Genomic DNA, 22,554 nt, shown 5'->3' on the forward strand with positions numbered 1-22,554 from the left:
TGACAATGTAGACTTTGTTTACCTAGCTTACCTTTCAAAGCACTGTTCAAGTTTCACCATTTCTTTGAAATCTTTTATAACCCACCTCCTGCCTTGGAACCTAGACTTTTCACTGAGGACCTGTAACACTTTACTGCTCTGATTAATGCCTTAAAAGCTCATCAATGTAGCAGTATCTGTATATTGTCTCTATGAACTTTCTCTTCAATCTCTTTAGTTAGAGAGATTAGAAAACTAGAAACTATATATGTTGGCAACCAAGACTGTGGCTGTAAAGAGGATTATTTATTTATCTATTTTTTTATTTAATTATTTTTATTTTGCTGCTACCATCAAGGACATGGGATGTGAGTGTGTAGAGGCAATGGGCAGCCTCAGTATTCCTGTAAAAGAAAACCATTTTTATGGGTAACTAGAAACATCAGAGACTGCTGCCCTCTGCTCTGAAACTTCATGGTGTTAAGCTGAATTCAATTGCCCAGCGTGGATCCCTGATTTTGGTCCTTCTATCCCTTCTAGGGGGTTGGGAAACATCCATTTGCTGTATTACATTTCTTTGTGTCTAATATACCTGGAATGATTTTTTTTTTCTTATGTTGAAACCTGATATAATTTATCTCTATTAAACTATAATCTCTTGAAGGTAGAAACAAGATATTCTATTTTTAATACTAGAGGCCTGGTGCATGAAATTCTGCACTTGTAGGGGGTCCCTCAGCCTGGCCTGCACCCTCTCAAAGTCCGGGAGCCCTCAGGGGGGCGGGCCTAAGTCATTAGTTGGACATCCTTAGCGCTGCAACGGAGGCGGGAGAGGCTCCCGCCACCGCTGCTGCACTTGCCAGCTATGAGCCTGGCTTTTGGCTCAGAAGCATTCCTCCTGTGCGAGCGCACTGACCACCAGGGGCATCTCCTGCATTGAGTGTCTACCCCCTGATGGTCAGTGCACATCATAGCAACTGGTCGTTTCGCTATTCAGTCGATTTTCATATTAGCCTTTTATTATATAGGACTAGCGTTCCCGTTGCAGGAAAAATCCTGCAATAGGGTTTCCTGCTGCACTCTACCCTGCCCCGCCTTCTCCGCCAGCCCGCCTGCTTTTCCCTTCTCCCCTGGCCCCACCTCCGCTCCTGCCTTCTCCCCGGGCCCCGCCTCCACTCCTCCCTTCTCCCCCGCCCCGCCTTCTCGGCCAGCCACCTGCTCTCCTTCCTTCTCCCCCGGCCCCACCTCCGCTCCTCCCTTCTCCTCCCCACGGCTTGCTTGCTTCTCCGCAGCTTTGCTCCCTTCTGCAGCTCTTGGCTTCTTTCTACGCTGTCTTGATATGCAAATTAGCCGCCATCTTGGTTGGGTAATTGTCATACTCATCCTGATTGGTTGTGGGCATGGCTTGGATGATGGGCGTGGCTTGGGCGTAGCGAAGGTGTGGTCAATTTGCATATTTGTCTATTATTAGGTAGGATTCTTGGAACCTACCATAGAACTGACTCTCACAAATAAATGACTGGTCCACTGTATGAGCCAATAATGGCTCCAAATTATATATCACACTAAATACAAACTTCCTCCTGACACTCCAACTCCTCCTTAAGCTCTCCTTCCTTATCTAGTCAATCTTGTCTTTTCCTGTGCTTCAGTCTAATGACTCTAGTTAAATAGTCTGTACATATACATATATCTTGCTCCTTCCCTCTCTCTTTCTTCCAATGGATGCTCCTGTCTGCAGTGTATTTCTTCCTCTCAACTCACATTTACCACCTCTGGCGAGAAAAAAACTTATAAATCATAGTCCGTAATAAATAATCTGCTGATACCCAATGATGGAAGGAAAGTGTGCTTCAGGTGCTTTCTGGCATTATAGATTCATTTTGTTTGGGACTCTGTGAGCTTCTTGGATTTGTGTGAATTTTTTCTTCCCTATATCAGGGAAGTTTTCTGTCATTATTTCTTCAAACAGGTTTTCTATTCTTTGCTCATTTTCCTCTCCTTCTGGCAACCCTATATGCAGATGTTGTTTTGTTTCCTGTTGTCCCAAAGTTCCGCTAGGCTCTCCTCTTGTTTTTTTTTTTTTCTAGATGCTGCTCTGCTTGGGTATTTTTTCCTACCTTGTCTTCTAGCTCACTGATGTGGTCCTCTGCTTCTTCTAGTCTACTATTGATGCTTTCTATTGAGTTCTTTATTGCAGTGATGTCATTTTTCATTTCTTCTTGGTTCTTCTTCATTTCCTCTTGGTTCTTACACATATTGTTGAATTTGTCTTCCATCCTTTTCAGCGACCTTATGACCATTTCTCTGAATTCTTTCTCTGACATATTGCTTGCCTCCATTTCATTTACTTCCTTTTCTGGTGATGCCTCCTTTTCTTTCATATGCAGGCTGTGTCTTTGTCTCCCCATGATCTCTCCTCTCTGGGTGTCTGGTTTTGTAGCTCTCTCTCTCCTGCATTGACTTAAAGGCACAAAATACAACACAACAAGGCACAATGCACAAGGCACTGAACACAAATGTATTCACGATACTAATAACCCCAAATAAAGGTGACCACCAGAGATAAGAGAATTAGGGGATAAAAAAGTGCAAAATGATATTGAGAAAAGGAAAAAAGTAAGAGAGAAAAGAAAGAGAATAAAAAAGAAAGGGGGAAAACTATTTATATGGGGAGAAATCTCCAATAGAACAACAACTAATCCAAAATAATGCAAAGGGCTCACACCCAGATATGAATGCAAACTACAAACAACAACTAATAACAAGGGAGGAGAGGAAAAACAGAAGCCAAAAAAAAAGAGAGAAACAATCACACAAGCAAACAAACAAACAAACAAAAAAACCAATCTAATCAACAATCAAACTAACAACAATAGGACAGAGAGAAAGAAGGGCAAAACAAAACAAAACAAAAAACATAAATAACAAAAGAACAAACAAAAAATGAAAAGAGAAAAAAATTTGGATAGTGAAGAAAGAGAAGTGTGTGTGGACTTGGAGCAGGGGATCAGAAATTAGATACCGTATTTTCTGGCATATAAGAAGACTGGGAGTATAGAAGATTTTCCTGGGTTAAAAAGTCGTCTTATATGCCAGAAAATATGGTATATAAGTAGGATGAAATTTTAACAGGGGGTAAAAAAGAAGGAATAGGGAAAATCTAAAGCAGGAATAGGGTAAGAGAAACAGGACAACAAAAGGGGAAAAGTGAGGAAGAGAGTATTGGTATAAAGGTAATGCTGAGATTGAGTAAAATGATGCTAAAGGAAAAATGAAAATAGAATGTAGAACACTAATCCCAAAATAAAATAAAATAAAATAAAATAAAGAGAAAATAAAATTAAACTTTAAAAAAAGGTAAAATAGTAGTAGTAATAATACTGATTAAAAATAAAAATATAATAATTAAAAAGGTAAAATCAAGTGAGGAAAAAAAGAAGAAAATTAGTTTCTTAAGTAAAAGATAAAAAATAAAAATGTGCAGTGGTGAAGGTCATTCACTTCCTCTACTGTTCTGTTTGGTACACCTGTTTCCTGTCAGGTAGTCAGGACAGTATTGAAGTTCCCTGTGTTCCACAGCTCCTCTTGTTTTCAAGCAGGCAGTATTTCTTTGTTACTCAGCCTGCCTGTGGTTGTATTTACACAAGAGTCAGTTTGTGATTCAACCCCTGGGTGGCAGTGTTTTTGCATTGACATCCAGGGCTATAAGTCCTCTCTACCTAGTATTTAGAATTTGTTTTCCCTGCTGCACTTAATACTGGTTTGGGGGTATGGACTGCCCCAGAGCTGGTTTTCTGATCATTTCTCCCCACTCTGATCCCCAGGTTCCACAAAAACAACTTTCCCTTGCAGTCTCTGAGAGTGTTTTTAATTGGGTGATCCTACATACTGGGCTTAGTAATCAAAAGCAAGGATTTAAAGAGAAAAAAGAGCCAGAGTAAGTGCGTGAACTCGTGACTTTTTCGCCCCAGCACTGCGTGCGACTCTGCTCACGTCTCTGTGCACATCTTTTTCCCCTGGCACAGCACAGCCAGTTTACTGGTAAAGCTTCAGGCTGCCTTTTTGTGCCCAGCCCAACTATGGGTTGATTTCTAGAATTCCCTTCTGTCAACAGCCCTGTGGACCCCCTTCCACATTTTCAGACTACACTGGCCCCAACATCTGTGGATTTTGTGGGGCGCAGACTTCCTCTGAACCTCTAGATTCTGCTGCGTGCTTTTCTCCCTTCAGCCTGGATCGCAGACCTCACCTTTCTCTGGGCGAAATCTGACCTTTCCTTGAGAAGGTGCAGAGCTAGTCCGAGTTCGCATATTTGCGCTGCTTGAGACCCAGTGTTTGTAAGTTCTCTGCTGGTCCCTGGGTGTTGTGGTTGTAGGGTCCCGGGAGGTATCCAATTCTTCCCAATTGAAAGTAAGGCTAGGCTTCCGATCACAGCCACTCTCCCCTTCAAGATGGCATGGTCTCTGTGGCAGAGCTGGTCGCTCCAGGAGATATTTCAGCAGCAGTGGAGGCTGCCTGGTCAGCAGAGCCCGGTCCGGCAGTCCCCAAGAGTCCCTTGGAATATAGATGTCCCTCACTCACAAATAGACACTCCCCGTACGTCCACACACTCTCCTTTCATTCTCTCACTCACACACTATCTTTCAGCCTGCCTTCCCATTGGCAGCCATTTTCCTATCCTCGGCAACATCTTATATTGACGTGCACCAGAGTTCCTCCAAAACAACACACAGTGTCCAGATTCAGACAACATAAGAAAAGGATCCAGTAAGCTCACAAGTGGCATATCCAAACGAAAATCTTGATGGGAATTAGAACCTACTGAGGTGAATTCTACTTCATGTGGTCAGCACCTGCGCATTAGCTCACACAGTGCAGTTGGGGTTGACCCTCATAGTCAGCCATTCTGGGTCGATTCTGCCAGGTGGGTGGATCACACACTTGAAAGAGCCAATAGCAATCAAGACTCAATTGCCGAAACCAGTTTGGCTCAGTGGATAGAGTGTTGGCCTGCGGAATGAAAGGTCCCAAGTTTGATTCCGGTTAAGGGCATGTACCTTGGTTGTGGGCACATCCTCAGTGGTGGGTGTGCAGGAGGCAGCCTATCGATGTTTCTCTCTCATCGGTGTTTCTAACTATCTATCCCTCTCTCTTCCTCTCTGTGAAAAATCAATAAAATATATTAAAAAAAAGACTCAATTACATCATGAGGGCCCTCATAACTCATACAAGGAACATTTCTGGAGCACCCAAGGACCCCACAGGACACCTACTACATAAGGCCAACCCACAAAGACTCGAAATCATAGTAGATCTATCTAATACATAAAAACAAACACAAAGAGGCAGCTAAAGTGGGAAGACAAAGAAACATGCCCCAAATGAAAGAACAGCTCCAGAAAAAGAGCTAAATTAAATGGAGGCAAACAATGTACTAGATATAGAATTAAAATTAATGGTTATAAGGATGCTCAACAACATGAAAAAGAACATAGAAACCATAAAAGAAGACCAGTCAGAAATGAATAATACAAATCTGAAATAAAGGATACACTGAAAGGAATAAATAGTAGGTAGGATCAAGCAGATGGTTGAATCAGTGTTTTGGAAGACAATCCAGAGTAGCAAAAAGAAAAAAGAATGGATCCAAGATAGCAGTGGATTTGGTGGAAGCTACACTCACCTCCTCCCAGAACCAAACTGGAATTATAACTAAAGTAATCCTGAATAACCAACTGAAGACTTGTTGGAGAGAAGCTTTATAACCAAGGACTTGCAGAGGAGGCCACATCAAGACTGTTACGAGGTGCAAAGGCACTTGTGGGCACTCATGGGAAGCAGCTGAAATTCTGGAGTAATATATCAACTGTGGGAGGGTTCCTCCTGAGAACTGTGGGATTTTAACCCCAAGCTGGTCCCCTTAGCCCAGAGCACCAGAACAGGAAGAGGCACCCACATAACATTTGGCTGTGAAAAGCAGCAGGGTTTCTGTCCACCAGGAAGAGATGGATAGAAAAACAGGCACCCTCATAAAAAGCCAATGAATAAAATTTCATTCACAGCCACTCACCCTGGGCAGAACAGACTACAGATAAGTGAGAAGAAGATGGGGTTGGTGGCACTAGGGAGAGACCTCAGAGGTCAGCTGCTAGGATCCTTGTGCTGAGTCCTTCCCCATATTACAGAAGCCATCAGTCTCAGGCAGAATACATGCTTTCATGCAGCATCAGCCTGGGGGGAAGCAATAGCCCTAGTCATTGAAATCTCTCTTGCCCCACTCTGTAGAGCTTATGCCCTGATAAAAAGTACTGCCAGAGGCGGATCTCTGGGTGCTTTGAGATTTTTGCTGACAAGCTCCTTGACTTTGTGCTAATCAAAGCAGAACTTGGTATGCATCTTGGTCCTCTCCACATGCTCCCAGGCCTAGCAGAGAGAGCCAGATACTGTGGGTTCCAGACAGGTTGCCCAGGGCCAGTCACAGACAGTGTCTGACATTGGCCTGAATCAGAGTCATTCTGAAGAGATCCAGAATCAATATACCCAGTGGCCAGTTTTAGAAAACAACTGAGCAGGATCCAATAGCTTCACAAGCAGCATATCCACAGGAAGATATTGGCAGGCACAAAACCTGCTGAAGCAAATTCCACTTTGTGTGATCAGTACCTGCATAGCAGCTTGCACACTATATTTGGGGTTGAGCCTCACTGTCAGCTAGCCTGAGGGTTGATCCCACACATGAATGGGCCAATAGCAATCACGACTCAATTACAATAGGAGGGCTGACATAATGCACATAAGGGATATTCTTAGAGCACCCAGCTCAGATGATCAGGGTGACGTCACCACTGGGGCCCCCAGGTCACCTGCTACACAAGGCCACCCTACCAAGACTGAAAGTCATAACAGAGCTATCTAATACATAGAAACAAACACAAAGAGGCAGCCAAAATAGGAAGACAAAGAAACAGACCCAAAATGAAAGAACAAGAGAATTCTTCAGAAGAAGAGCTAAATGAAATGGAGGTAAGCAATTTATCGGATATAGAGTTTAGAGTAATGATTATAAGGATGACCAACAACATGAAAAAATGACATAGAAACCACAAAAAAGGACCATTCCAAAATGAAGAATGCCATATCTGAAATAAAGAATAAACTGGAATGACTAAACATTAGACTTGATGAAGCAGAAGATCACATCAGCGATTTGGAAGACAAGGTAAAACAAAACAAAACACACACACAATAAGAGCAGCAGCAGCAGCAAAAAAAAAAAAAAAAAAAAAAAAATTAAATGAAGACAGTTTAAGGGACCTTGGGGACAGCATATAAAGCATAGCAACATCTACATCTTAAGGGCACTAGAAGGAGAAGAGAGAAAGCAAGAAATTGAAAACCTATTTGAAGAAATAATGACTAAAAACTTCCTTAATCTGGTGAAGGAAAAAGATATACAAGTCCAGGAAGATAGTTGAATGGATAAGAAAACAAGATCCATGTAGCCCAGCCAGTGTGGCTCAGTTGTTGAGCCCATGTACTGAAAGTTCTAGCCAAGGAAATCAAACAACAAGAAGAAATAAAAGGCACACAAATTGGGAAGGAGGAAGTAACACTCATTACTTGCAGGTAACATGATACTGATATTGTACATAGAGAACCCTAGTGATTCCACAAAAAACACCTGGAACTGATAAATAAATTCAGTAAAGTAGAAGGATTTAAAATAAATATCCAGAAATCAGTTGCATTTTTATACACCAATAATGAGCTAACAGAAAGGGAAACTAAAAAAATAATCCCATTCACAATTACTTTAAAACAAATAAAAAATACTTAGGAATAAATTTAACCAAGCATGTAAAAGACCTGTACTCAGAAAATTATAAGACACTGAAGAAAGTAATTGAAGAAGACACAAATAAGTGGAAGGATATACCAGGTTCATGGATAGGAAGAACTAATATCATTAAAATGTCCATACTACCCAAAGCAATCTATAGATTCAACGCAATTCCTATCAAGATACCAATAACATATTTCACAGAACTAGAAAAAAATTCCAAAAATGTATATGGGTCCACAAAAGACCCAGAATAGCAACAAGGATCTTGAAAAAGAAGAACAAAGTTATAGGGATCATGCTACCTGATATCAGAGTATACTACAAGGCTATAGTAATCAAACCAGCCTAGTCCTGGCAGAAAAAATAAAAAAAGACAAAAATATCAATGGTGCAGAATAGAGAGCCCATGAATAAGCCCACCCTTTTATAGTCAATTACTATTTAACAAAGAAGGGAAAAACATAAAATTGGGTGAAGATATAGTCTTTTCAATAAATGGTGTTGGGAAAATTGGACCAATATGTGCAAAAAAAAGTGAAACTAGGTCATCTTTTTACACTATACATAAGAATAAACTAAAAATGGATAATAGACTAAAATGTTAGACTCAAAACCACAAAAATCCTAGAAGAAAACATAGGCAGTAAAATCTTGGCCAGTTCTCACAGCAATATTTTTTTTCATATATATGTCTTCAGGCAAAGGAAACAAAAGAAAAAATAACCAAATTGGACTACATCAAACTAAAAAGGAAACCATCAGCAAAATGAGAAGACAGCCCACTGGATGGGAAAACATATTCATCAATGATACATCTGCTAGGGGTTAAGATCCAAAATTTATAAAGAAGCTATAAAACTCAACACCAAATAAAATAAAACAATCCAATTTAAAAGATGAGCAAATGACCTGTTTCTACAAAGAGGGCATAAAGACGGCCAATAGACATATGAAAAGCTACTCAGCATCACTAATTATCAGAGAAGTGCAAATTAAAACCACAATGAGATATTGCCTCATGCCTGTCAGAATGGCTATCATCAATACATCAACAAATAACTGTTGTTGAGGATATGGAGAAAAGGGCACCCCAATAGACTGCTGGTAGGAATGCAAACTGGTGCAGCTACTGTGGAAAACAGTATGGAGTTACCTCAACAAGTTAAAAAAAAAAAAGAGAACTGCCTTATGACCCAGTGATTTCACTTCTGGGAATATATTAGTAGAAACCCAAAACACTAATTTGAAAGAATATATGTGCTCCTATTTCATTGCAGCATTATTTACCAGAGCAAACATTTGGAAACACTTTAAGTGTCCATCAGTAATTTTTAGATAAAAAAAGCTGAAATATATTTACCCAATGGAATATTACTTGGTTATGAAAAAGAAGGAAATCTTATTCTTAGGGATAGTATGGATAGACCTGGAGAGCATTATGCTAAGTGAAATAAGCCAGTCAGAAAAAAGACAAGTACTATATCATTTCACTCATATGTGGAATCTAATGAACACAATGGACTGACAAGCAAAATAAAGACAGATTGATAGAGACCAGGCTTATCTGTCAGAAATGGCGTGGTTGAGGGAATGGATGGGTCTAGATGAAGGGATTGAGCTAAAAACAAAACAAAACAAAACAAAAACAGAGAGAGAGAGAGAGAGAAACTCATGGAGACGGACAACCATGTGGTATTTGCCAGAGGTGGGGCTGGTGGTGGAAAGTGTAGGAGAGTATTAAGGGGATAAGTGATGGTGGAATGAAAGTTGACTTAGAGTGGTGAACACACAATACGGTGTACAGAAGATGTGTTGTGGAATTCTGCACCTGAAACTTGTATAATTTGTTAAACATGGAACTCCAATCCTATCTAATAATAGACAAATATGCAAATTGACCATACCTCCGACACACCCACAAGCCACGCCCACAAGCCACACCCACCATCCAATCAGAGCGAGCATGCAAATTAACCCAAACCAAGATGGCTACAGCCACAGAGAGCAAGATTTCCTAGGTAACAGAGGAAGCCAAGCTTTCTGCCTGCCCTGGCCAGGCCTAAGCCTCCACTCAAGCTACAAAGTTTCAATTATAGAAAGTAAACAAATTCAAACAAATGGTGGCAGAATGGAGCTTGAGAGAGCAGGCCAGGGTTGCCGCCGGCAACAGGGGAAGCAAAGCTTTCTGCACACCCTGGCCGGGCCCACCTGCTTAAGGCAACAAAGTTTCAATTATAACCCCAACACAAATGGCTGCCGGCCTCGGAGGGAGCCCCAGGCTTGGCTCCGCTCCAGGCTACAAAGTTTCAATTGTAGAAGGAAAATAAATTCCAGATACCAGGGCCTCCCCTTGGGTTGCCAGGGGGCGTGGCCGGCCTGCAAACCACCACAGGCCCCTCGCTCAGGCCACCCCACACCCCAAGGGAACTCCCACCTGATCCCAGACGCCCTTCAGGGCAAACCAGCTGGCCCCCACCCCTGTACCAGGCCTCTATCCTATCTTATAAAAGAGTAATCTGCAGATTGATCATCACTGCAACACACAATATCGCTGCCCCCATGTGGTCAAAGATCCTGCCCCTATGTGGACACAAGATAGCCACCACAAGATGACCAGCAGGAGAGGGTAGTTGGGAGGCACCCGGCCTGCAAGGGAGGGCAGTTGGAGGTGATCAACCCTGCAGGAGAGGGCAGTTAGGGGTGACCAGGCCGGCAGAGGAGGGAAGTTGGGGGGCAAACAGGCTGGCAGCAGAGTGGTTAGGGGGTGATCAGGCTGGTAGGCAGAAGCGGTTAGGGGCAATCAGGAAGGCAGGCAGGCAAGCAGTTGGGAGCTAGCAGTCCTGGATTGTGAGAGGGATGTCCGACTGCCCGTTTAGGCCCCATCCCGGTGGGATCGGGCCTAAACGGGCAGTCGGACATCCCTTGAGGGGTCCCATATTGGCGAGGGTACAGGCTGGGCTGAGGGACAACCCCCCCTCTGTGCACGAATTTCGTGCACCGGGCCTCTAGTAAATTAAATAAAATGGATAAAAAGAAAGAAAAGAGGAGTATGTAGTTTGAAAGATTTGAGCCATCATTTGTGACAAATAGGTGAATCTCCCAAAGCTGAAATTTAAACGTCAGAAAGAGTTCAGTCTTTTACCCAAAATCGATGATTCTTAAAATCAGGATTAACCATACAATGAGCAGATTATGTTCTCATTTTAAATTTCTCCTCCCTACTATTCCTCCAGTATTTATATCATGAAACTAATGGCCTGGTGCACGGATTCATGCACATTGAAAGGAAATTAATTAGAAGGTGGCCTGCAGGGTGGAACTGGGCCAGATGGGCTGGACACGCCCTGGAGCCAAGTTCCCTCGGTCCCTCCCTGGTGTCTGCAGAGTGATCGGGGTCCCTCCGGCAGGTGGGGTTCCTTAGCCTGCCCTGCAGGGATCAGGACAAAACCAGTTCTCTGACATCCCCCAAGGGGTCCCAGAGTGGGAGAGGGCACTCTGCAAAGTTTCTGTCGTACAGGGTATGGAACACAAATGCAAGTGTGCAGTAAACCAGATTCAGGGCAACAGTGCCCCAGCAACAACATAATCTACAGCTGAAGGTGGAATTGTGAGGCCCCGTGAGGAATCGTGCTCCCTCCTCTCTGGTTTCGGAGTGTATCACCCAAGAACTGCCGCTGCCAAGTCACTGCAGCTCAGCAGCTCCTGCGTTGAGTGTCTGCCCCCTGGTGGTCAGTGCGTGTCATAGTGACCGGTCGGATGGTCAGACACTTAGCATGTTAGCCTTTTATATATATACTAGAGGCCTGGTGCATGAAATTCATGCACAGGGTGTGTGTGTCCCTCAGCCCAGCCTGCACCCTTTCCAATCTGGGACATCCCTCTCACAATCCAGGACTGCTGGCTCCCAACTGCTCACCTGCCTGCCTGCCTGATTGCCCCTAACTGCTTCTGCCTGCCAGCCTGATCACCCCCTAACCACTCCCCTGCCAGCCTGATCGACACCTAACTGCTCCCCTTCCGGTCTGGTTGCCCCTAACTGCCCTCCCCTGCTGGCCCGGTCCCCCCCAACTGCCCTCCCCGGCTGTCCTGGTTGCCCCCAACTGCCCTCCTCTGCCATCCCAGTCACCCCTAACTGCCCTCCCTTGCCAGCCTGGTCACCCTTAACTGCCATCCCCTGCTGGCCCGGTTACCCCTAACTTCCCTCTCCTGCAGGCCTGGTCCCCCCCACATGCCCTCCCCTGCCAGCCATCTTGTTCCACATGGGGGTGGCGATCTTTGACCACATGGGGGCAGCCATCTTGTGTGTTGGAGTGACCATCAATTTGCATATTACCTCTTTATTATATAGGATATAGATAATGTTAAAATGAATTTTGAGGCAGGATTGAGGGAAGTGGCTAAGATAAGGAATCCTAAACATAAACCTTGAAGAGGAGCAAGATTTCCCTTTATGACTGGAGGGTGGCTAAGAAGAGTTGAAAAGGGGAAGCAGAAAAAGGTTTTGATGAATTGTTTGCAATCACTCCCAGGCCTCTTTTTAAGACCATCTAACAGGCCCCCATGTGTGCATGTCATTCAGGCCATTTAGGGTTCTGTCTAGGGCTTTGGGGCTGGCCACTTACTGTAGGAGCGCTCTGCTTAGATTATTAGGAGTATTTTTGTGAAGATCACACCCTTCCCTCTGGTAGAAATTAGATTTTACAGCCTTTACTAATTACAGGCTAGAGCTCCAGTGCCCTCCCAATAGTAAACTGCTTTGAGACAGTAGTTGGAAATTAGGATAGTAAAGTAAATCCAGAAGAGGCTCATCAAGTTTCTTTTGCCCATTAAATGAAAATGAAATATCGTATTTGTGAAGTTCTATGAAGGGAAACATTGAAAAGATAGTTCAAGTTGCTTAGTAAAGAGAAGTTTGCTAACAAAACACCACCACATCAGCCACAGTTAAACAAAAAATGCAATCAGGAAAATTACTTGAAATGTTTATGTTTACTTCCAGTTTTCAAATTAAAGTAGAGCATCATGTTCCTTTGTGTTGTCATTCAAATGCTCTCTTCCTCTCCTGATTCATATAAATGTAGTAGCTGATAAACTTCTTTCTTTAGAAGTAGAATTACTATCCCAAAACTGACATTTTTTTCTTTCCTGAGAGCTTCATTGCTTGTATGAGTCCAAGAAATCACAAACACATCTAGTTCAAGTTCTTTATTTAATAGACACTCACTTCTGATTTTAAAACTGTCATGTAAAATCTCTGCTGACTTCTATTGAACTATCTTAGTTTATAAGTCATTTAACCCTAAATTGAGAGGCCATTCAGGTCAACAAATTTCTCATCTCAATTAGAGCCTTTCCATACAGCATCTTTGACAAATCCTGTTTCAGCTGGTTTTTGGTGACTTAGTTGGTAATCAGTGCTTTGTGAGTAGCACCATTTGGAAAGCTGGTGTATAAAGCCCTTCCTTATCTTTAACCCCACCCCCAACCTTCCATTTGCCTAGTTCTATCTTTTGGAATATACAGAGTGTTTATTCCTTAAGCTGGGCTGTACATTAAATAATTGAATGAAAAACGTTCTTAGAGAACACAGGTCTCCACATTACGGCATAGTTTAAATTTTGTTCCGATTCACTTTATTTCTTCCTTCCATTCTCTCTCTGGATGTTCTCTTTTCTTCAACTGGAAAAAACATGATCAACCCAAGAGGCACAGGAAGGTAAGTGTGGGTTTTAGAACACAAAACGCCTTTGCTTCTGGTGCTGTGTAACAAATTGTGCAAGTAAAGGGGAACTACCCATTTTCCCTCCCCACACTCCCCAACCTCTCCACACAGATTCTTTTTAAATGTTTTTTTTTTAATTTTTCAATTATAGTTGGCATCAATATTATATTAATTTCAAGTGGACAACATAGTGGTTTGACATTTATGTAATGTATGAAGTGATCTAGTACCCACCTGACATCCTACAGTTATTAAGTGTTATTGACTATATTCCCTATGCTATATTATACATCCTTGTGCCTAGTTTTATAACTGCCAATTTGCACTTTTTAATCCCTTCCTCTTTTTCACCCATCCTCCCTACCTCCTCTCCCATCTGTCAAACGTCAATTTGTTCTTTGTATCTATGAGTTTTTTTCCTGCTCCCCAACCTTGATTGGTCACATCCTTTATGTGTGTATGTAGTTATTTCTGATCAAATTCTAATCCCAACCTAGGGCTCCATTCCCCTAGGGAAGCGGAAGAAAATGACAGGAACAACAGAAATCTTAATTCAGGAAGAGGAACCTAGCTCAGATGCCTGTTTTGCTCAGAAGGCATTTTTTTTTTTAAATGCTTCACCTGAGGCTATATTTTTTCCCCCATTGAATTTTTAGGCAGTGGAAGGGGAGGGTGAGGCGGGGGTGGGAGAGAGGAGGATCCATGTAAGCGCTCTGTGTCCGGAATCGAACCAGGTTACCCTTCGGTGCGGTGGGCCTGTGCTCTAACCAAGGAGCCACACCAGCCAGAGCTCAAAGCTGTCCTTTGAGCAACAATTTATCTTGCCAGACGCCAGCCAACAGCGCAGTGTGAGCTTCGCACTCCGGCCACCAGGGGGCGCGCGCGTTCGCCGAGCCGGTTTCCGGGGGGCGTGAGCGCGGGCGTGAGCGTGGGCGTGAGCGAGCAGCGGGAGGACCGGACCTTCGCGTTTTTGAGGGGCGCGTGGGTCGCCTTCGAGGACATGGGTGACAAGTATGCTACTCTGCGGCGGGCACAGCTGCATCTGGATTTCATCCACGCCAACTCGTGAGTGACTCGGTAGAGCCTGAACGGGGTGGGGGTGGGGGTGGGGGTGGGGGCGGGAGGGTGGGGGGAGGGTCTCACCGTGAAAAGTTTGGTCTGTCTCCTAGGACCTAGCGAAATACGTGAACTTGGTATCATCGACGTATGGAAATATTATTTATTTATTTAAAGTTGTTTATGCTTTAAAAAGAGAAACACAATTTATTTAAAGTGTATGCTTTAAAAAGAATGAAACAAAGATAAAGTGATATTCTGGGGAAGGCTAAACCCTTTTTACTTTTTCCCCCCATTAACGCCAAGTGGTAGGAAGGCCCTACATTCATCATTTAACAAAACGGTGGAATTGTAGGCCAGAGAACCCTCATTCCACCAAGGTTGCCCGTCTCTAGTGACTTCCCTGCCCAATATCCTGACATTTTAAAGATTAAAGTTGCCTCCAGAGAGTAATTTGTATTTATTGATTCCAGCGTCTGTGGCCTCCAGAGTATTTCCAAAAACGTGACCTCTCTGAGGTTAGAATTCTCACATTTTGGTTATTACAAGGGCCCTCTGACTTCTCTGTCAGGCCCAGATGCGTTTTGGCTACTGACTAGGTGTTATTTCCGATGCTCAGACTGCGGAGGAAGAAGACAGGTTTTCCTATTCCATCTGTCTTCTCCAACACAGCAAAGCATAGCAGGGAGTGCTGTGTAATTCACATTGGTGTGTTGTTTGGGGGGATCTTTCAGTAATTTGGATTTTCTGAAAGTATTGATTGATATGAAGCAGTGATTTCCAACCCTTTTCATCTCATACACACATAAACTGGTTACTAAAGTTTTGCAGAACACCAAAAAATATTTTCTATTTTTTGCTGATCTGACCAAAAAAAGTAGGTATCATTTTGATGCATTCACACCGGCCAGATATTGTTATGTTGGCTGTTGTCATTTTTAAATTTGACAATCTAAAGAAAAAGAGGTCAGTGCCTCTGACTAAACAGTCAGGTATTGCATGTTTTAAAAATTCCTGTGGCACACCAGCTGAAAATCACTGATACAACGGATGCACCAGATTCGAAACCACAGAAAAAATGTAAAGAAAACCAGGGTTAGCCAGCCTTGCTGTATGGGACAGAGCAATTTTTACAGAAAATATGAGTAAAACAGGTAATATTCAGCAGATATTTAGTTTTATTTCTCTATTACAGAGAATAATTGCAAGCTGGAAGGGACATTAATTAAAAGTTAACAGAGGTGGGAGACAAATGAAGAAATAGCAGTTTTGAGTTGCATTTTAGAAAAATTACAAGCCCAGTGTTGGAAGGACTGGGAATTTAACCTTGGGAAGTTTCCTCAGCCTCAGTTTTGCATAGCTTCTGCAGATATTGCTTCGCAGACCTCTCCTCCCCCAAATCACCCAGTTGGTGGTCTGGAAACGGAATAACAAAATTGACAGCAGCACAAGCAGAAGCAAAATCAGATACAAATTGGTATCTTCTCCACTCCCCCAGGTCGTTTTTGTTTGAGATTCCCACAGTAAAAACAAGGAGTGATTTTGTATTTCTCCCTTGCTTCACCTCTCCTGTCCAATCCACCATCCAATCCATCATCAAGTCCCCTTCATGCTATCTTTTCAAAGACTCAAATTCATCGTTCCTCTCCATCTGCACTACCATTGACTACTGCAAACCACTGCCACCTCCCTTCTGGACTCCTCCACATAGCCTCTAAACTGCGTTCTCTGTTTCCAGTTATTGATCCCCCAAATGGTCCATTTTTCTGAAAGCTGTCAGTGTGAACTTAAAAAACACACAAAAACAAACTTGAACAAATGCTTACAAAGCAATTTGCTCTAAGTACAGGAAGGCCTGTGAAGTCTTTGCTTCATTAGGAGTAGACAGGATATTTCGGCCATCGTGTTAGGCCTGCTGGCTTTGTAATGAAGCACATCTACTTCAGAATCTTGACGGCGCTGAGAAAGTTGTTTCTAGAATAACTCCTTACTGGGTTATCTGTCTAGACCTGGAGAACATTTGTCTGCAACTTTCTGGAACCTTTTGCACTGATTCCAGAGTTAGTTTAACTGTTGGCTTTCCCTCTGTTTCTTCACCAGCACCACGCACAGTTTCCTTTTTGGAGCCCTGGCTGAACTGCTGGACAATGCAAGGTAAGGCTCATCAGTGAACGAAGATTGTTGGGGGCATCTCACACAGTTCCAGTCTTGTTGTATTTGAAGATGAAATTATAATGTCATTTCCCCCCACCTGCAATATTTTGTGAATTTAACTGCTATTAAAAATATTATAGGAAAAAGAACAGGTGAGAGGAGGAATTACTCAGTTTGTATTTTATGATCAAACTTGAAGTGCAGATACTGGTAAAGTGAGGGTCTGTTTCTGTGTTAATAAGCATGTAACAGCAGGTAGTCATTTGGATGTTTTTGAGTTATACTGCATATCAACATATACTGTGTCTTGAGAATTTAGATTTAAGTTTGGGCATTTACTGAAGTCTGCATCAAATCGAACTGCATAGTTAAGGAGAAAAGAGCTAACCTGTTGATCTCCTTCTATCATCAGACCCTGTTCTAAGAACCTTATGGATGGGTATTAGCTCATTCATCTTTACAAAAGCACTCTGAGGTGGCTATACTTATCTCAGTTCTACAGATGTGGAAGTTGATGCATAGAGAGGTTAGATGAATTAATCAGGGTCATAATATTGATATTGGCAGAACTAGAATTCAAATTTAGTCTGTTTAGAACTCCCCTACCCCATTTTACTGTCTCTGACAAAAGCACTGGTGTTTAAATAACCCTCATTAACAGTTTAAATGCCACTTAAGTGTATTTGTGGGGGCTTGTGAGTCTGTTTTCAGCTAATCAAATATGGCACTGCATTTGTTTTGTATTTGTATTTTCTTGTAATGGAAGATTTTACCTACCTTTTCTACAGAAAGCAGTCTACCCAGGAAGTAGTAGGAAGTTGTTAGATCAGGGATCTCAGTAGAGAGACTTAAATTCCCTGCCACAGGTTGACAAATGGATTTCAACTTTTTGCATTTGTCCCCTTTTTTTTTTGTCTAAGAAGGGAGATGACTGAGCTGACTAGCCATCCAGAACTTTCTGCACAGCAGTGCACTGTACTAAGGAAAAAGTCACTGACTTTTTCTTACACTAAATTCTCTCTCTGTAGAACTAATGGAATCACAGTTATCACAGAAAGGGAGGGGAGAGGAGAAAAATAATAAAGTTGATTGGTTAGGAGAGCCCTGAACTCAACTTAGAAGGAGCAAACAGGGATGGGACCAAGACTCAGGAACATTCATGGGTAGTCTCCCTATAGGGTTTCAGGGTTGCTACTATTTGCTTCTGCCCACAGCTCAGAAGCAAGGATCCTTTGGTATCCCTTAGTCCTTCCTCCCACTGCGTGTCCATTTTCAGCAACTTGCTTTCTGTCACTCTGAAAGAAGACATTGGTTACTCTGAAAGGACACGTTTGTCTACTTTGCCAACTGTCTTCTCTTCTGAAGTTGTTTCACTCATTCATTCAATAGTGGAGGGCAGATAAACTCAGAATGTAGAAGAAATAGAACAACAGGAACAGTTTATGCAGCAGAGGGTGATTGGCAAAGAAAGATTGAGTTCAGATTCAGGGGAGCGAGAGAAATGTGATCAATAAAGCAATTCTTAGAGCAGCATTTGTAAACTGGCAGCCCCTGACCAAGTGTGGCCTGTCTCGTGTTTGTTGGATTTATAGTGAAAATTCACACGGTGTTTATAAAGAAAAGGAAAAAAAGAAGGAATTGTTTGTAAAGTTTAAGAAATAGGAGGTACCATATGAAAAATCTCTTTGGACCAGCTTGTGCCTTCAGCTTGGCCATTCCTAATGGCCCAACAGCCAGCCCCACCTCCTTAGTTCCTCTGTCCTCAGTGAACACTTGGCTTTGCCACCACTGCTTAGATGCTAAATGCTCGTATTTCACATCAAATGGAGCTGTTTGATAGATTTAGTCAAGATGTTTGCTTGGTCTCATAAGGAAGATCTTCATATAGTCCCCTGTTATTCTAAAAAATTATTTTACTCAAGATTCTGATGATTTTCTATAGTTTTCAAAATTAGAACGGGAAGATATTAAAGGAATGCTGTAAATTGATAAGGAAAATATGTGGCAGTACAGGAAGGTGTGGTTAGGAGCCTCTGCTAAATACAGAGATGTTCAGAGAGAAATTGACCTGGGCTAAATTACAGCCTATTATAAAATGACTTAATGTGTTATAAAATTGAATTATTGTTCTATGTCTTTATACGCCTAGAATTTCTGTGAGGAAACAGTTTCTTTGAAAACTTTCAGTACAGGGGTAGTTATTGAGCACCTATTGTGTACATGATACTTTGTTGGTTCTTTTTTGTTTTTTAAAATTTAATCTTTATTGTTCAGATTATTACAATTGTTCCTCTTTTTTCCCCCCATAGCTCCCCTCCACCAGGTTCCTACCCCACCCTCTGCCCTTACCTCCCCCACCCCCACTGTCCTCATCCATTGGTATACGCTTTTTGTCCAGTCTCTTCCCGCACCACCACTCCTCTTTTCCCCCAAGAATTGTCAGTCCACTCCCTTTCTATTCCCCTGATTGTATTATATTTACCAGTTAATACTGTTCATCAGATTTTTTATTCACTTGGTTTTTTGATTCACTTGTTGATAGATACGTATTTGTTGTTCATAATTTTTATCTTTATCTTTTTCTTCTTCTTCCTCTTCTTAAAGAATACCTTTCAGCATTTCATATAATTCTGGTTTGGTGGTGATGAACTCCTTTAGCTTTTTCTTATCTGTGAAGCTCTTTATCTGACCTTCAATTCTGAATGATAGCTTTGCTGGGTAGAGTAATCTTGGTTGTTGTTTCTTGCTATTCATCACTTTGAATATTTCTTGCCATTCCCTTTTGGCCTGCATAGTTTCTGTTGAGAAATCAGCTGACAATCGTATGGGTGCTCCCTTGTAGGTAACTAACTGTTTTTCTCTTGCTGCTTTTAATATTCTCTATTTGTCTTTTGCTCTTGGCATTTTAATTATGATGTGTCTTGGTGTGGTCCTCTTTGGATTCCTTTTGTTTGGGGTTCTGTGTGCTTCCTGGACTTGTAAGTCTATTTCTTTCACCAGGTGGGGGAAGTTTTCAGTCACTATTTCTTCAAATAGGTTTTCAATATCTTGCTCTCTCTCTTCTGGCACCCCCATAATTCTGATGTTGGTACGCTTGAAGTTGTCCCAGAGGCTTCTTATACTATCTTCAACTTTTTGGATTCTTTTTTTCTTTTTGCTTTTCCAGTTGAGTGTTTTTTGCTTCTTTGTATTCCAAATCTTTGTCTTGGTTCTTGCAATCCTCTAGTCTGCTGTTAGGTCTCTGTATAATATTTTTTATTTCAGTCAGTGTATGTTTCATTTCTAGTTGGTCCTTTTTCATATCCTCGAGGGTCTCGTTAAATTTATCGGCCTTTTCTAGGAAATTCTTGAAAAACCTTATAACCGTGGTTTTGAACTCTGTATCCAGTCGTTTACTTTTCTCCATTTCCTTCATTTGTGACCTGCCTCTTTGTCTCTGCATTTTAGCTTGCATTTTAGCTGCTTCCCTGAGTTGATGGAGTGGCTTTGTGTGCTAGGTGTCCTAGCAGGGCCCAGTGGATCAGCCTCCCCAGTTACCTGAGGTGGACACTCTTGGTGCACCCTTTGTGGGCTGTGTGTGCAGTCTTGTTGTAGTTAAGCCTAGATTGTTGTTAGTATTACTGGGGGGAGTTGACCTCCAGGACAATTGGCTGTGAGGATCAGCTGTGTCTCCGCTGGGATAGCTTCTGTGCTCAGCTTGGATGGGGCGGAGTCTCAGGGTGGAGCAGACAGCCTTGTTTTCCCATCAGCCCCGCCCTACGAGGCCTCTGTGTCTCAGTGTCCCGGCAATGGCTGCACCCACCTCTGAGAGAAGGCTGCCCTCGAATTTCGCCCGCTGCCGGACAGTCCAGTTTCTCCCCGAATGAGTCTGGGTACCCAAAGTCTCACCCAAAACTGGGTTTCAGTTCAGTTGGAAGGTTTTGTTTCCCTCCCGAACGAGAAAGCTAGCCGCGCACTTGCTGCCTGCCCTCCTGAGTGCTGCAAATAAGACAGCTGCGTATTCAGCTGCCCGCCCTTTCTGTGCGCAGGTCTCCACACCTCTGTCCTCCACAGCTCCTCTGGGTCTCAGTGTCCTTTTTTTTTTTTTTAAATAAATCTTTATTGTTCATATTATCACAGGTGTTCCTCTTTGCCCCCCATAGCTCCCCTCCACCTGATTCCCCACCCCACCCCATGCCCTTTACCCCCCACCACTGTCTTCATTCACAGGTGTAAGATTTTTGTCCAATCTCTTCCAACACCCCTCAGACTCCCTTCCCCCTGATAATTGTCCGTCCCCTCCCTTTCTATGTCCCTGATTCTATTATATTCACCAGTCCAATCTGTTCTTCAGATTTTTTATTCACTTGATTTTTAGATTCACTTGTTGGTAGGTATGTATTTGATGTCTTTTTGTTGTTCATAATTTTTTACCTTTCCCTTTTTTTCTTCTTACTCTTCTTAAAGAATACCCTTCAGCATTTCATGTAATCCTGGCTTGGTGGTGATGAACTCCTTTAGCTTTTTCTTGTCTGTGAAGCTCTTCATCTGACCTTCAATTCTGAATGATAGCTTTGCTGGGTAGAGTAATCTTGGTTGTAGGTTCTTGCTGTTCATCACTTTGAATATTCTTGCGACTCCCGTCTGGCCTGCATCTCAGTGTCCTTTTATCTTTCCTTCTAGTTGTAGAATTTCCACTCAGCCAGCTTTCCGGTGGTTCTGGACAATGTCTGTTCTGTCTTCCAGTTGCAGTTTTGAAATTGTGCGAGGCAGCAATATAGGTGTTTACCTATGCTGCCATCTTGGTTTCTCTGTACATGGTACTTTGAATTATGTATAATTACATAATGGAAACAATGATACCTACATTTCATGCAATTGTGGCAAAAATTAGAAGCGTATCCTCCTAATAGTAAAAATAAAAATAAAAAAAATGGTTCAAAAAATACTTCATTCAGTGCTTACCTGAGACACAGAAAATGCTGAAGAAATGGCAGTGGTAACACCAGAATTTCTATATAGGAGGAGCTTAGAAGAAGCAATTTGGTTAGAGGAAGGAGCTAAGGGGCTAACTTTGAAACTAGGCATGTAGAACAAGTACAGTGCACATATTCAGATTTCTACGGGATAGTTTTGGGTTGGGATTGATGGAAATTTGGGAAGATACTCAGATTTTCCCATCAGAATCTGGTTGTTTTTATTATTCTGAGCTTCCTTTTAGATCCTTCATTCCCTCAACATACCCTCTTCTGCATCTAAGACCTTATTCTCATTATCTTTCTCCTTTCTCTCACACCCTTGATATTGAAGCTAGGATCTTCTGGCCTTTTCTCCTTCCCTTTTTAAGTTTTTACTTTAAAATACACGCAAATAATATCTGTGAATTGTAGAAAATTAAGAAAAAAGAAAAGAAAAACTCATCCAGCAATCTTACCACATAGAGTGGGAAATCAGCATACTTCTCTGTAGAAGGCCAGATAGGAAGTATTTTTACCCCTGTGTGCTCCATATCCTCAGTTGAAACTACTCACCTCTGCCATTGTTTGTGAAGGCAGCCCTAGGCAATCTGGGGGGAAACCCCATCCAGAGCAGGAGGCACCCTGGAGGAGAGGAGGGGGTGCCGCCACCACGCTGGGCAGGGTTTTTTGCAACCTGGGATGGGGCACCAAGGACAGAAGGCTGCGAGTGTGGGGGGAGTTGGCGCGTGGAGGGTTGGTGTGTGGGCGGGGATACCCCAAACCCCTTCCCCCCCCCCCCCCCCCCGCTGGCTGTTTCTCTCATGACCAGCAGGGGGCCGCAACCACCAGGCCGCCCACCC

General features: G+C 42.6%; 1 protein-coding gene across 1 annotated transcript in view; it reads left to right on the forward strand.

Moving 5' to 3' along the window:
• Positions 1-14,538: 14,538 nt before the first annotated feature.
• The window catches only part of MORC1 (MORC family CW-type zinc finger 1), a gene marked incomplete at its 3' end in the record, with an annotated part of 148,749 nt that continues 140,733 nt past the window's right edge, over positions 14,539-22,554 (forward strand). Inside the window, exons 1-2 of the mRNA XM_079766314.1 lie at positions 14,539-14,612; positions 16,704-16,757. Coding sequence (XP_079622440.1) covers positions 14,548-14,612; positions 16,704-16,757 — 119 coding nt within the window. The 5' untranslated portion in view covers positions 14,539-14,547. The remainder of the gene's footprint in view (positions 14,613-16,703; positions 16,758-22,554) is intronic.

This window comes from Cnephaeus nilssonii (assembly GCF_951640355.1).
Source record: "Cnephaeus nilssonii genome assembly, chromosome: 3".
Taxonomy (NCBI): domain Eukaryota; kingdom Metazoa; phylum Chordata; class Mammalia; order Chiroptera; family Vespertilionidae; genus Cnephaeus; species Cnephaeus nilssonii.